This window comes from Desmodus rotundus, chromosome 9 (assembly GCF_022682495.2).
Source record: "Desmodus rotundus isolate HL8 chromosome 9, HLdesRot8A.1, whole genome shotgun sequence".
NCBI lineage: Eukaryota > Metazoa > Chordata > Mammalia > Chiroptera > Phyllostomidae > Desmodus > Desmodus rotundus.
In genome coordinates this window covers 107,815,127-107,828,426 of record NC_071395.1, presented here as the reverse complement: position 1 = coordinate 107,828,426, position 13,300 = coordinate 107,815,127, and the positions used below count along the sequence as shown (strand labels likewise).

Here is a 13,300-nt window from a genome sequence, read left to right as displayed (position 1 = left end):
AAGCCATACACAAGTGTTTGTGTGTGTGCGCAGGGACCTGCATGCATACCTTGGGGTAAAGGCCGGAGGTTCAGTGGGTTCTCCGAGAGGTCCTGGATACACGGAAAGGGCGGCGGCCTTGTGACAGTGAGCCCAGGGCAGGTGCAAGGACCTGCCCGGAACAGCCCAGGCTTAACCCTCCGCGGTTCCCATTGCCCTGCGCCTGCTGCAGAGGAGTGAGAGCTGCCCGAGGTCTCCAGAGAGAGGCTCCGGCTGCTGAACCAGGTGGGGCCGCCCTCCCCGGAGGTTGCCCCCCCAGAGGCCGCTGCCACCCAAGCGCCGGAAATCCTGAGCGCTGTTCCCAGCCGGCGGGACTTGCTGTAGAGACGTCACAGAGCCGGCGACATCACAGACGCGGGCGCCCTCGCATCTCCACCGCCCCTCACTGTCCCCAACCAAAGGGCACAACTGGAGGCAGAGGGGCACCAGCCACCACCCCTCTCCACACCTCCGGGACAGAGCCGCCTCGGTCAGCATGGGGGTGACAGGTGGGAGAGGGCGGGCGCGCGGCGGGGAGGGGCGCGGAGGGACGGCGGGGCAAGGACCAGACGGGAAAAGGGAAAGTGAGGGGGCGGGGCGCGGAGGGGGCAGGGTATTGGCCTCGGGCCCCTGCCTCTGCTCCTCAAGCCCCGGGCGCCTGAGGAAGGGTGACTCCAGCGAAAGCACTCGCCATCCCTGCAGGGGCGGCTGCTGCACAAACTCCCACGCCTAGCCTCAGCCCCCCGGGGTGCACGAGCATGCGTGTGCACGGGCACGGGTGCACACCTTGGGATTAAGGCTGCAGATACAGAGGGTTCTTGCCCAGGGGTTCCTGGCACACCTAAAGATCAGTGGCCTTGTGCCCAGGAAGCGACTCATGAATTATCCAGACTTCAGATAACCGCTAAAATCAGGTCCAGTCGTCCCTGGCTGACACTCGGAAATTTTGCAGAAAGCGAAAAGCAATCCACTTCAACATATGTTTAATGAGCACCTCCTCTGTGCTTTGCTCTCTTCTCTGTACCAATTAACAAAGATGTTTGTCCCTCAGGGCCCTGGGTCTCCCTGGTTTCTAATAAGGGGGCTCAGATCCCTACTGAAGCTAGGACCTTCTCTCCCCGGGACACACACATAGGCCAGCGTTTATAAAAATGCGAGAAACCACCAACCAGGGAGCAGCTGATTCCCTTTCCCAGATTTCTGGGGTGACAAATGTACGCAGCTGCACCTCCTTCAGGGCTCATTCCCAGGCCGGCTAGGCCCTGGGTCAGAGGAGCTGACTCAAAGTTAAAATGCAGGTCAGCAACAGCGCCTGCCGCGGGCCCACCTCCAGCACCTGGGCCAAAGGAGAGCCAGGAAGAGGCATTGCCGCAGCTTCCTTATCCTCTGCAGTGCCTGGCCCCTCCCAGTACCCACGACGCCAAGGCCAAGGCCACTTGGAGATGCAAGGAATAGTCAGGGTTGAGCCCCAACTGAGCAGAGAGCTCACGCTCTTGAGACCTCCCAGCTGCTCCACCTGAAGACCTGAGAGGTGCGTTAGCCCCAAGTAAAAGCACAGTGTATGTATCCAACTTGCGCTCTCCCCTGACCAGGAGTGACTGACCCCGGACATTTCCCAAGTATGGCAAAGTTGGAAAAGTTACAATGATGAAAGGTAAAAACAGAAAGAGGAAAGGTGTTGCACTTTTAATTTTGCTTGAAGACTCTGCACAAAAGTGTCCCAGGGCAATAAATAAGAAACAGTTGTTTGGTGGAGTGTTAAAGCCATTGGCAATGGAAGAGCAGCTGACGTCATCCGAAGACACTGCTACAATAAATCTACGTGTCGTGAACGTGGGTGAAGAAACAGAATAAAGTGGAACGGAAGGGGAGGGCGCTGCTCTTGGCAGCCGCAGTCAGGCCGCAGCTGTCCGGCAGGCCAGAACTGAAGAGCAAAAAAAAAATGGAAGCCCAGTTCAGGAAGTCCCTCGAGACACCCAAGGACACAGAAAAGCACTATAAGGATCAAGTGCATGCAAAGCACTCAGCACTGAGTGCCAGCAGCTAGTAAGGCCTGGGTCTGTGTTGGCTTTGGAGGTGGGAGGTGTGGAGAGGGGCCCTGGGGGCGCAGAAGGGCTTGTGCACAAGGTCAGCATCAGCAGCAGGGAGATCAGAAGTGAGGTGGGGTCACAGGTGACCCAGGTTTCTAATTTGGGCGATAGGATGAAGGGTGAATCGGGAAGACGGGGTTGTCAAGAGATGAGAGAATGCAAAGGAAGATGGGCCAAACGTGCAGAGCCACATCGGCCCCGCTACCGTCGGCACACCACACGGGGTGAACTTGACCCCGGGGTTTGGCGAGGTGAGAAGGAGAAGGCTCATTTCTTCACACAGACTTTTGTTGAGCATCACCTTGTGCCAGACTCTGTGCAGGGGTCAGAGGTGCAAAGGGAGCAACACACTCTAACGGAGGATCAGCAAGAGGCCATGCACTCAGACGGAGGTCTGCAGGGGCCGGGTGGGGCCACCGGAAGAGGAGCCCCTAGCCCAGGGCCATGAGGTGGAGTCCAGAAGGGCTCCAGGAAGAGGTGAGTCCTGAGCACCTTCTCGTCATGAAACAAGGGAATTCCAGCGAGAGGAGACCCGCTCGACCGGCCTGGGCTCTGACCAGGGAGCCTCTCTTCCTCCCTCCCTCCCCCTCTCTTCCAACCCCTCTCCCTTCCTCTCTCTCTCTAAAAGCAATGAAAAAGTATCCTCAGGTGAGGATAAAGTGAAAACATATTTCAAGTGGGCAATTTTATGTATATTTACATAAAATTGTTATGTATATTTACCACAATAAAAAAAAAGATAGGTGGAATAGCCCTGTATCTATTTTTGAAAGTTGAATTTGTAATTAACCTTCTGCAAGGAAACCCCAGGCCCAGGTCCACAAGCTTCACTCGTGAATTCTACCAAACAAAGGGAAAACGAGTTCCAATTTTACACAGACGCAGAACGTTGAAGAGGGAATACTTCTCAACTCATTCTGTGAGACCCTCATTACTCTAATATCACAAATCCTGACAAAGACATTATAAGAAAAGAAAATTACACACCAGAATACCTCATGAGCATATATGTGAAAATTCTAAAAAGAAGTTAGCAAATCAAAATAAAAAGACCTAATAAGGTTTATTCCAGGAACATAAGATTGATTTAATATTTTTTAAAAATCAATGTATTTTACTGCAAAAAGAATTATTAACAGAATAACAGGTAAACGTACTCATGTGTTAACACAACATATATGTGGCATGAAATGTTGACAGAATATATCATTAAAGCTACATACATGATCATCTGAGTAATGCAGAAAAATCATCAAACAAAATCCAACATCCCTTCCCATTAAAAACTAAATAAACTAAGAAGGAAACGTCGTCAACCCAATACAAGTCACCTGTGAGAAAAATGACCATTAACGTTATACTGGGTGGTGCCGTCGGGCATGCTTGCCCCCGGAGCCCAGGAACAGAGCGAGGTGCCCACCCTCTGCCTCGTTCGACATGGTGCTGGAGACCGTTCAATAAGGCAAGAAAAGGCAATGAAGAGACGTCCCGACGGGAAGGAAGAAGCAAGACTGTCTTGAGTCGCACACATTACTGTTTATGTAGAAAGCCTTCTGGAATCTATAAAAAATAAAACCAGAACCAACAGGATTTTAGGATGGTTGTAAGATACACGATCAATACATTTCTGTAGGCTAGCAACCAGCAACCGAAAATCGAAATCATTTCGTGTACTGCAGAATGTCACAGAAGCCCCATGTTCATCAACCTCAGGCTTTTGTTTCCAACCCCCAGTGCTGCCTTGAGGTCCGAGCAGTAATTAGTTCTCCTCCTGTCCACACCGGGAGGGTTCAGGCTGCGGATGTTGACTCCGTTGCCAGGGAAACTCTGTAAACAGGCAAGGAAGGCTGTGAGGTCGGAAGCCTGGGGAGGAGCAGCACTTGGTAGAGTTGGAGTTGAGGAGTCAGGTGGGGAGAAAGCCAAGGGAGCGTGGTCGTCGTGGTAATCGAGGAGGTGGCTGCCCGTCCATGGTGGCACACAGACTCCTAGCCCAGCAACCAGCCCATCCAGGATCCCAAGGCCCAGGCTGCACACGGACACACCAGAACCCAGCCCAGGACCAGCCATGCAAAGGCCCTCCTCAGCCTCTACATCTCCAGCAAGAGGCCACAGCACATTCCGATCCTCCTGAGATAATCCTGGAAGAAATTCTTCTCAGCCAGAGCCAAGGTTGTCACTTCCTGCCACACTCCAGGCTCTTGGGGACCCAGCTTGCTCATTGCCTGGTGACCTCACTATCAACTCTATCCGTTCCCCTGGGAAGCAAAGAATGGGAAAGCCTGGTGCCTCCCACTGCCAGAGCAGGAAAGATACGAGACTCCAGGGATGGACCTGGGGTGGGGAGGCCTCCCCAGAGAGTCAGACTCCTCTGGAGGGATCATCCGGGCTCACAAATCACCAGCTCGGTGTCAGCACCACCTCAGAACAAGCACCTGGGGGTGAGAACCCTGGCTGACCCCAGGGTGATGGGGTGAGAAGCCAGTGAGAGAGAGGATGGACTTCAGGATAGGAGGGGCCGGGGTGAGTGGCAGATCTGAAGCCTGGCCAGAGAAAGTGGAAAAGGGGACAGAGGAGCAGGAATGTAGGGAGGTGAGCGAGGTTCACACGGGCATGACAGGGAACCCCACACAGTGCCAGGCTCTGGGACAGGACAGCATGCGGGGCAGGACAGTTCCGCTTCCTGAGTCCAATCTGCGTTCAAGTGCTGACTTCCTGAAGGATCAGCTGGAGGATCTGGGGCAAGCGGGCGTCTTTCTTGTGTTGAATCAATGAGATAAAGCCCCGAAAGTGCTCAACACCGTGTCTGAGCTAGTAGTACTCCACAAATGGGAGTGAGTGCCGTTAGCGTTCACCCGTACAGAGGGCCAACACCGGCCAGCGTGGAAAGGGGAGGGGAGCAGACGTGAAGGACAGGACTGGTGACACTGGCCGGGGACAGCAAGGACACAAGAGTTAAGACGGCAGAGGGAATGGCATGTGGTTTAAGGGGAGGGGCAGGGAGGGAGAGACGGGGTGGCTGAAGCATCGCCACCAGCCCAGGCTCCAGAACCCCCCAGGGATCGATCCCCACCTGTCGTCCCCCCTGCCCTCACCTCCTCCTCTCTGCCAGGTGCCGATGGATTTCCCTGCTGTACCAAGGAGTCGGTGGACATTGTAGACACACAGTGAGAACCAGTCCCCCACGTCGAAGGACCTCTCCCCCACCTTCCAGGACCACCAACCCTTGCCCCCCGCCACCACTGCCAAGTTTTCATGTACCCCCAACCCAGGATCTCCCTCCATCTTGCCTGTTTTCAAAATCTCCCCAAGGGTAGTATCCAGGCCAAAAGGCCTTGGTAGGGGCAAGGGGTGCCACCCACTCCAGCTTCTGCCTGCAGTCACCAACCTTGGAGGAAGACTAAGGAGTAGAAGGACACACCCAGGGACATGGATGGGACCTGACCCCTTAGATCCACCTTGCTCTAAGGACAGAGCCATCCAAGTTGGGGGGCGGGCAGCCTCCTAAGGAAGGAGAGAGGGTTACATAGCTGAGCACTGAAGACGAGGACCAAGATGCCAGCACTCTGCCAACAAAAACTGACATACACACCCCCTCCACACATACATCCCCCTACACACACAGCCCTCTGCTTTTCGTATCTGCCGAGCAGGCTGAGGGGGAGGGCGGAGCTCTGGGCTTCTCCTTCTGTGAGGAGCCACTTTCTGGGCACCGGCTCCCCGGCTCCCCGGCTCCCCGAGTGAGCTGCATCCAGTCACTGAAACGCCCACCCCATGGAAGTGAAGATTCCTGGCCCTCACCTCCAACCAGCTGCACCCCTCCTCGCGGGGGAGGGGAGTGACCTGGCAAGCTCTCCATGCACTTTGTAAACTCACTGCAGTTTGGGAATACAACTCCAGAACTCTTGGTGGGGGTGGGGACAGTAGATGAGCTGGGAGGGGCACATCTTACCAGCCCCTGTATAAGGTAGGGGACCTTGTGGGCCCCAGAGGCCCCCTTCCCCCTGGAGCCAACCCCCCAACCCCATAGAGTTCCGTTACCTACTCTGTCTCCTTCTGTTTTAGGATTGACATAAACCAACACCAGCTCCCGCTGGAACGAAAGGAAGATGAGACAGAGGTAATGGTGGGTGGGGCCGCCTCTTACGGGGAGATGGTAGGCAAGGGGCAGGGTTCTTTGAGGCCAAGCCCATCTTCCTCATATTCTGACCAGCCCTTACTCTTGGCAATTCTGGGACCCTAGTACAAGGCCAATGTCATCATTCTCTCTCTCTCTCTCTCTCTCTCTCTCTCTCTCTCTCTCTCACACACACACACACACACACACAGAGCACCTTCCTGCCCCAGGCAGGTCTCTGCAAAGAGGCAAGTATGAGGAAGGAAATGAGCAGGGGTAGGTGGGGGTGGGGTAAGGGGGGAGCAGAGAAGGGAGCTGGTGCCAGGGACAACCTGAGGGGCAGGGGCCTCCTCAGCTTTCAGCTGAAACTTTTCAGCTGGAGAACAAATTACTAGAGCTGGAGCCTCCACATAAGGTGGACCTGGATGCAGACACAGAGCTGGAGGAGGAGGCTGTGCCACCTTTGGAGTGGTGCCTGGCGCCCATGCTCAAGCCTGAGGCCAAGCTGGTCTCCAACTTGGAGGCCTGCAATGAAGACCTGGAGGAAGAGAGGTACAGAGTAGAGTCTATCCACCCCTACACGGAGGAGCTGCTGCAGGAGGACACCAACCAGTGGAGCGGGAGGTGGAACGTCGGCTACCCCAGTCCCGTGGTGGAGGAACAAGCGACCCCCGCCCATCACTCCATCCACGTGCAGACTTCCAAGCACCTCTTCTGGGCAGACAAGCTCATCCAGGCCTCAGAACAGAGCCTGCAGTGGGAGACCAGCAGGCAGCTGGGTGAGAAGAGCACAGATAAGACCATCAGCCACCTGAACCAGGAGTCAGTCCCCAAGGACACCCTGTGCTCCGAGAAGCCGCTCCAGAACCCCAGCCCCCAGCCAAAGCTTCCGGACACTGGCTCTGGGCAGCCGCCAAGCTCCGACTCCTCCTCCAGTCTCCCACCAGCTATCAGCCTACAGGATTTGGTCAACTTAGCAACTTCCCTGGCCATAGCCTCCTCCAGCAAGGTGGACCTGCCAGATTTGGGGCACGTGATGAAAGCTAACCAGGAGAAGGCCGTGGAGCCCTCTGTGGCACCACCGCCCATAGTGGAGAGTGCCGCCCCTCCTGCCAAGGAGGAGCCAGAGCAGGAAAAGCTCTCTGAGTTACTACAGAAGCCCCCAGAGAAACTGCTGGAAGCTGGGGATCCAGAGAAAGTTTGCAAGCAGAAAAACAAGAACGAATTCCCCTTTCACCTTGACTTGAGCAAGCCTGGGCCCCAGAAGGCTATCATTGAAGGGAAAGTGAAGTTCCTCCAGCCCCCAGTCATGTCCTCTCCACCGACAGGAGACGGGAAAGAGTAAGTAAGGCTGGCACGCAGCTCCCCGCAAGAGGAGGCTGTGCCAGGACCTGTGGGTGGGGAGCAGTGGAATGAGGGGCTGGGTGGGGGGTGGAGTGAGCTCGGATGTCGCAACTTCAGTGACCTCATAAAGGCTGATGGAAACTAGGTTCCAGTGGACTGAGGAGCTGTGCCAAGGCCAGGGCCAGAGGCGACCTGGGGACCATGGAGAGTGAGCGTTCCAGGGCTCGGGCAGGGACCTGGATTCAAAATGGGGAGGGCCATTCTAAACCATTAAGCCATTAGGAGGCTTCTCACCCAGAGGACAGATGGCCTCCCCTTCCCTGGAAATGCTCATGCTAGTGTTTGCCCCGCTGAGAACCTCGTGGCTCCAGCCCCGGGCCCAGGACACTTCCATCGAATGGCAGAAGAGGGAAAAGTGTCCTCCAGCCCCCCTTGCTTCCCGGTGATGAATGGGCTCAGCAGGTGTCAGCCGCCCATCAATGTGCAACAGGAATGGGTCCTCTTACCCCCGTGCCCTCCCAACAGTGGCCTCGGGGTTCGTCCCTCTCCCCTGACCCTCCCTCCAGGGCCCAAGTGACACTCTCTCTTTTGCATTGCAGCTCGGGGCCAGGAACCAAGAAAGGGAGTCCGTTATTGCTGAAAATCCATTTTAAGCTGTCGTCCCCCTCTTCCCCAGAGAAATAACTAGACAAGACCAATAAAGCCTCCAGTGCTGGCCCCTGCTGAGGTGTTCGGTGCAGAAACTCCCGGGCCAGTGAGCTCACCTGGCAGCGGAGCCCTGGTCGCAATTTTTTAGGGATGCCCCACCCCATTTTTTAGCTACCCCAGCCTCACCGGCCCCACCGGCCCCACCGGCCCCCGAGGGCTCTACCAGCCCTGTTTGTTGCACTTCCCGCACACCTACCTAGACGTCCATGCCAGCAACAGGGACTCGTGACCAGTCGAGTCCAGTCTCGGGGAGGACTCAGTGCCCTCTCTGAGGCAGCACTTTCTTAGGTTATAAAACAGGGCTTCCGATCATGTGAGGAGTGTCTCCTGGGGGGTGGGGCTGGGCAGGCAAGAAGGCAAGTCTGATCCATGGGGAAGGCTTGGCAGGGGAAGGGACAGGGTCCAGGGGCTGGAAATAGGGAAAGAATGAAGCCGGAGGAACGGCCCTCCAGGGGTCCACAGCCCTGAGTTGGAGTCACCTTGAAATGCAGGGGAGAGCCTTGTGTAACAGTGCTTGCAACCCAGACACGTGTGCGTGCGTGCACACGCCATCAGCTGACCAGAACACCATACAGACGGGCACTCACAAAACATATCCACACGTAGAGCATGCTCCGTACATGCTGTGCACACAGACGCACACCGACACAGACACACACTAAACATACGCACACAGTACGCAAGCTTCCCCAGATCAAGGGGAGGTGGACAACTCGGAGAAGGTTCTGGGAGAGGAGAGAGAGGGCAGCAAAGGAGGGCAGGGAATTCTGAGTGCAGGGCTGGCCATGGGCGTGAGGGCAGAAGTCAGGGAGGGAGGGGGGTGGCTGTGCAGTGGCCAGCCTCGAGGGCCACTCTGCACCCAGGCACCCTGTCAAGTGAAGGCCCAGCCTTGCTGGACCTAAAGAGCCTGGTCCGCCTTGAGAGGGGGCTGGGAAGGGCGGTACCCAGGGTCTGGGAGAGGGGAGTGAGGAAGTAGTGGTCAGTTAAGAATGGGCCGGGGGCCACAGGAGAGAGGGGCAGGAGGCTGGAAGGAGGGTAAAGGAAGACATGCAGGGTGAGTGCCCAGGGACAAGCTGAGCCAGAGGGGTCATCCAGCTGTTGGGACCAATCTTCATGGACTATTCTTTCCCTGTGGCTTGTGTATTTGCACAGTTAGGAGAAAGGAACCCTTTCCTCCCAGGGCAGCTGTGGTAAGACAGGCCATAGCCCACCTTGCGCTGGACCCCACCCTCCCACGCCCTGACTTCAGGACCCTGGGGCTAGCTGCTTTCTCCTCTGGGCCTCTGCCTCCTGCCTTGGCTTCCAGAGTGGGGGTGCAAATTCAGATGCCTTAAGAGAGTCAGAAGCTCAAAAGAGTAAAGCGGCAGGTTGCCCAGCAGAGAGGTGAGGGGGAGAGGGCGCCCCTGCCAAAAGATGTTATAATCCACCACAAAGCCATCCTGGGTGCTCTGGGCCTGGGGCGCTGGACCAGCCTTCAAGCCTGTGGCTCTGCCTTTCAGGTAGCAGAGGGCAGAAGACCAAGAGACCCCTGTGGGCACAGAGAATGTACAGGTGACTAGGGCTAGGGGAGGGCCCACTACTACTACAAGCTACTGTCCCCTGAACCCCCTGGATAGAGGACTGTGGGTGCACATGTCTGGTGGGGGGAGGGCCCGGGAGGAAGCCTGGTCCTGGGTCCCCTGGAGTCTTAGCAGTCTAGTGGGGAGTGTCTTCTCCCCGCCTCCAAGGCCTCCACAGAAGTCTCAAAAACTGCTCACACGAGACCCAGGAGAGGGGCAGGCCAGCAAGACGCAGAACGGGAGGCTGCAGCAGCACACGGCCCGGCTGACCCAGAAAGAGCCAGCAGTTGCCGTGGCCACGGGGACCGAGCAGGCCTCACGGAAGGCCAAAGAGTTCAAAGACCTGGCTGCGACCCATTCGGTAGGGTCAGGCTCACATGCTGAGTCTCAGAGGTGAGGACAGGGACTGGAGGCCAGGTGTGGGGTGCTGGGTTTGGGGAAAGGCCTGCCTGGCCCTGGCACCTCCCTGCAGCAGGTGCAAAGGCCTTTCCAACCTCTTTCTCTGAGGCAGCTTTGCAGACAAGAACCTGCCACCACTGACACCCCGGCAGCTGTCAGGTGAGGGCTCCGTGGCCGGGAGCAGGAAGAAGAATTCAGGGTGCTCAGAGTAGACCTACAAGGGGTTGCCTGCCCAGAAGCGGGGATCACCAAGAAAAACAGCCATTGTGTTGTAACCTTCCCTCCATGCCAGTCTAATCTGCTCGTCTCTACGACCCCAGAGTTCACTGGTGGGGGTGTGTGTGTGGTGTGTGAAGGATGAAGGGAGGGACGGATTGGTGAACAGGAAGGTATTTGGATGGTAGGTGGATGGATGAATGGATGGATGAACAGGATGGAAGAAGGAAAGGAAAGGGAATATTGGGAGAAATGATGGAAAAAAAGGAACCTGAGTCCCCCAACACCCCTTGGGTCTGGGGCTGTGGAAGCTGAGGTAGAAGAAACCCTTTGACATTTGGGGACCCCAGTGCCCCCCAAAGATCATGCCTTGATATTGGTAGAGGTCCCACAGAGCAGAATCACTTTATTCAACAATTTTCTGTCCCCCAGTGGACTGAGCACCAACCTGCGAACTGAAAGGTCGCTGGTTCGATTCCCAGTCAGGACACATGGGGGGGTGTGGGCCAGGTTCCCGGTTGAGGGCGTGTAAGAGGCAGCCAATTGATGTACCCCATGCACACCCATGTTTCTCTCCCTCTCCTTCTCCCTCCCTTCTCTTTCAATAAATAAATTTTTTAAATAGTAATTTTCTGTACCTGCTACATGCGGGTGCCAGTGGGGCGCCTGCAGCCTCAGAGCATTTTTGCTCCACAGCCAGACTCAGACTGCCGGAGTCCAAAGCCCAGCATGGCCCCTACTGTTGGTATGACCTTGGACATGAGTTCTAAATGAGTCTCATACAAACGTCCAAACACGAGTTTTGGGCAAGAGAATCGAATGGGCACCAAGCAGCTGTCAGCACAGCCGCCACGGGGCTGCTTTATATTAGAAGCAATAATGCCCAGGGGCTTGGAATGACTCAAGTCCTCAGTGCTCTCTGAGCTGGGGGGACAGATCTCAGGGTCCTGAGGGGTGCGGCTCACCTTGTTGCCTGCCCCTCTTCTTGCCGGCAGCATTCCGGGATATCTTCCAACTGTTCAGCTCCGGTCGGACCGGCGCTGTGGGCATGCGCAGCCTGCGAGCTGCCCTGTGCACCGCGGGTATCCAGCTGAGCCCGCAGGAGATGCGTGAGGCTCTGCAGCAGGCAGACTTGGACGGTGGGTACCCCATTCTCTCCCCTCTCTACCTCTCCCAGCTCTAGCCCTCAAGAACGCCTCTCTTGCCCACAGAGTCCCTAGCCTGGTCCTATTTTAAAGTCCCCTCTTCCAGAAGCCTGCCCTGATCAACATGCCTACCCCACAACCTCCAGACACTTCTGCTGTGTTAATCCTCACTCTGACTTGGGGCTTCCCTCGGGCTAGTTCTCTGAGGTCATGGTGGCCTCTCCTTTTTCTGCCAGGGTTGACACTTAGCTTCTCTAATGGCTGGAACTTCCGGCCAGTCCCTAATGCTCACGCAGGGTACGCCTGGGGCAGAGGCAGGCACCCACGGCACACCCTCCTCTCTCTTCCCAGGTGATGGAACTGTAGGCTTCAAAGACTTCCTGGGTGTCTTCACCAACAGCCACCACCTCACTCAGTGCTCAGGTGAATGGCGCAGCTGGTGGGGCAGGATGGGCCTGGCTCCAGGGAGTCTCCTCCTTACCCTCCCCCACGTTCTTTGACACCAGACCAGGTGAGAGGCAGCCAAGTCTGGGACCCCCAAGGCCTGCAGACCCTCTTCTTAGAGATGCTGTTCAAGCTGACGAGGCAGGGCTTCGTGCCCTACAAGTCAGTGCGGGAGGTGATGAGGTGAGCACAAATTTATCCAGCTTCAGGGCCCGGGATCGTGGGAAGCAGCCTCTGCCCCATGCAGGGGTTCCCTGATGTTCCTGCCCCAGAGAGGGGAGCCCTGAATTCTGGGTCAGTGTCCTGGGCCCCAACAAAAACCCCAGGCCAGACACAAGTGGCATCCTGCCCCGCTTTGGTTCCTCACCTGTGAGAGGGGGCTTAGGGGGGTGAGCGGGGAGGGTGGAGGCGGGTCTGAGGCAGCTGTTCCACTTTTCTCCTTCTAGCTATTACTCCAAGAAGCAGGGGACTCTGCTGCTGACCCCAGGCTGCAGGGGCAGGTCGCAGGGCCAAGGCTACACAGAGCTCAGTCACCGCGGCCTCAACTTTTATTGCCAGGCCGTGCGGATCAGCGGCCTCTCTCACGCCCAGCTGGCGAGCTTGCTGCACAGACTGCACAAAGCGGGTGCACCCCTTGGTGGGGCTGGGGGCACCCGCGGGAGGGGGACTCTCACTCAGGCCCCATTCTCAGGACCAGCCCTTCCTTTCTCTCCTACTGGCTTCCCCACCTCAGGTTCCTGTAGCCCCTACTCTCAGATACCTAAGCTGGCTCCAAGCTCCGAAGTCCGATTTCCCAAGTCCTACACCTCCAGCCACCCCTGGCCCAGGACTAACCAGAAGCAGTGCAACCAAGGTGGAAGTACGCGGGGGGGGGGGGGGGGGGGGGTGGGGTGGGGGGGGGGGGGGTGGGGTGGGGGGGGGTGGCCTTCGGGAGAGTGTTTGCAGGGTTGGGGGCAGGGCTGGCGGGGCAGGGGCGGGTCCTGCAGATAAGGGGAGGAAGGAAGCAGACCGGTAGAAATAGGGTGGGGTAGGCACTAAGGCGGACTGAGGGAGAGCTAACTCAGCCGTCTGCAACCCAAATAACTGGCTGGACCCTCTACCTCCAGCAGGGTTCTCGGACCAGGCACTGGAGGATACGCGCCGCTGGAAGATGGCTCCCTCCCCGCCCACTCTAGTGCAAAAGCAGCCCATTTCCCCTTCGCCAGCCTGTTTGCAGACACCTGCTATGAAGCACTTGGACAAGTAAAGCATTTGCAGAATGAA

The 13,300-nt window shown here is 56.9% G+C and overlaps 2 protein-coding genes across 6 annotated transcripts; both read left to right on the top strand.

Moving 5' to 3' along the window:
- Nucleotides 1-216: 216 nt before the first annotated feature.
- SPATA32 (spermatogenesis associated 32) lies at nt 217-8,268 on the top strand. Its single transcript, XM_053911274.1, has 6 exons — nt 217-527; nt 5,218-5,272; nt 6,171-6,225; nt 6,599-7,563; nt 7,719-7,774; nt 7,922-8,268. The coding sequence occupies exons 1-6, from the start codon at nt 515-517 to the stop codon at nt 8,248-8,250; spliced, it is 1,473 nt and encodes a 490-aa protein (XP_053767249.1). The 5' UTR covers nt 217-514; the 3' UTR covers nt 8,251-8,268.
- LOC112298880 (uncharacterized) lies at nt 7,438-13,292 on the top strand. 5 transcript variants are annotated; one of them, XM_053930724.2, is made up of 9 exons: nt 7,438-7,563; nt 9,774-9,825; nt 10,002-10,226; nt 10,345-10,391; nt 11,444-11,587; nt 11,945-12,016; nt 12,100-12,220; nt 12,484-12,896; nt 13,144-13,292. In XM_053930724.2, exons 2-9 carry the CDS (start codon nt 9,818-9,820, stop codon nt 13,281-13,283), a joined length of 1,170 nt encoding a protein of 389 aa, XP_053786699.1. In that variant the 5' UTR covers nt 7,438-7,563; nt 9,774-9,817; the 3' UTR covers nt 13,284-13,292. The 5 variants fall into 5 exon arrangements, with proteins under 5 accessions (XP_053786699.1, XP_053786698.1, XP_053786695.1 ...); XM_053930723.2 differs by lacking the exon at nt 7,438-7,563 and having other exon boundaries at nt 8,628-9,825; XM_053930720.2 differs by lacking the exons at nt 7,438-7,563; nt 9,774-9,825 and having other exon boundaries at nt 9,876-10,226.
- Nucleotides 13,293-13,300: the final 8 nt, after the last annotated feature.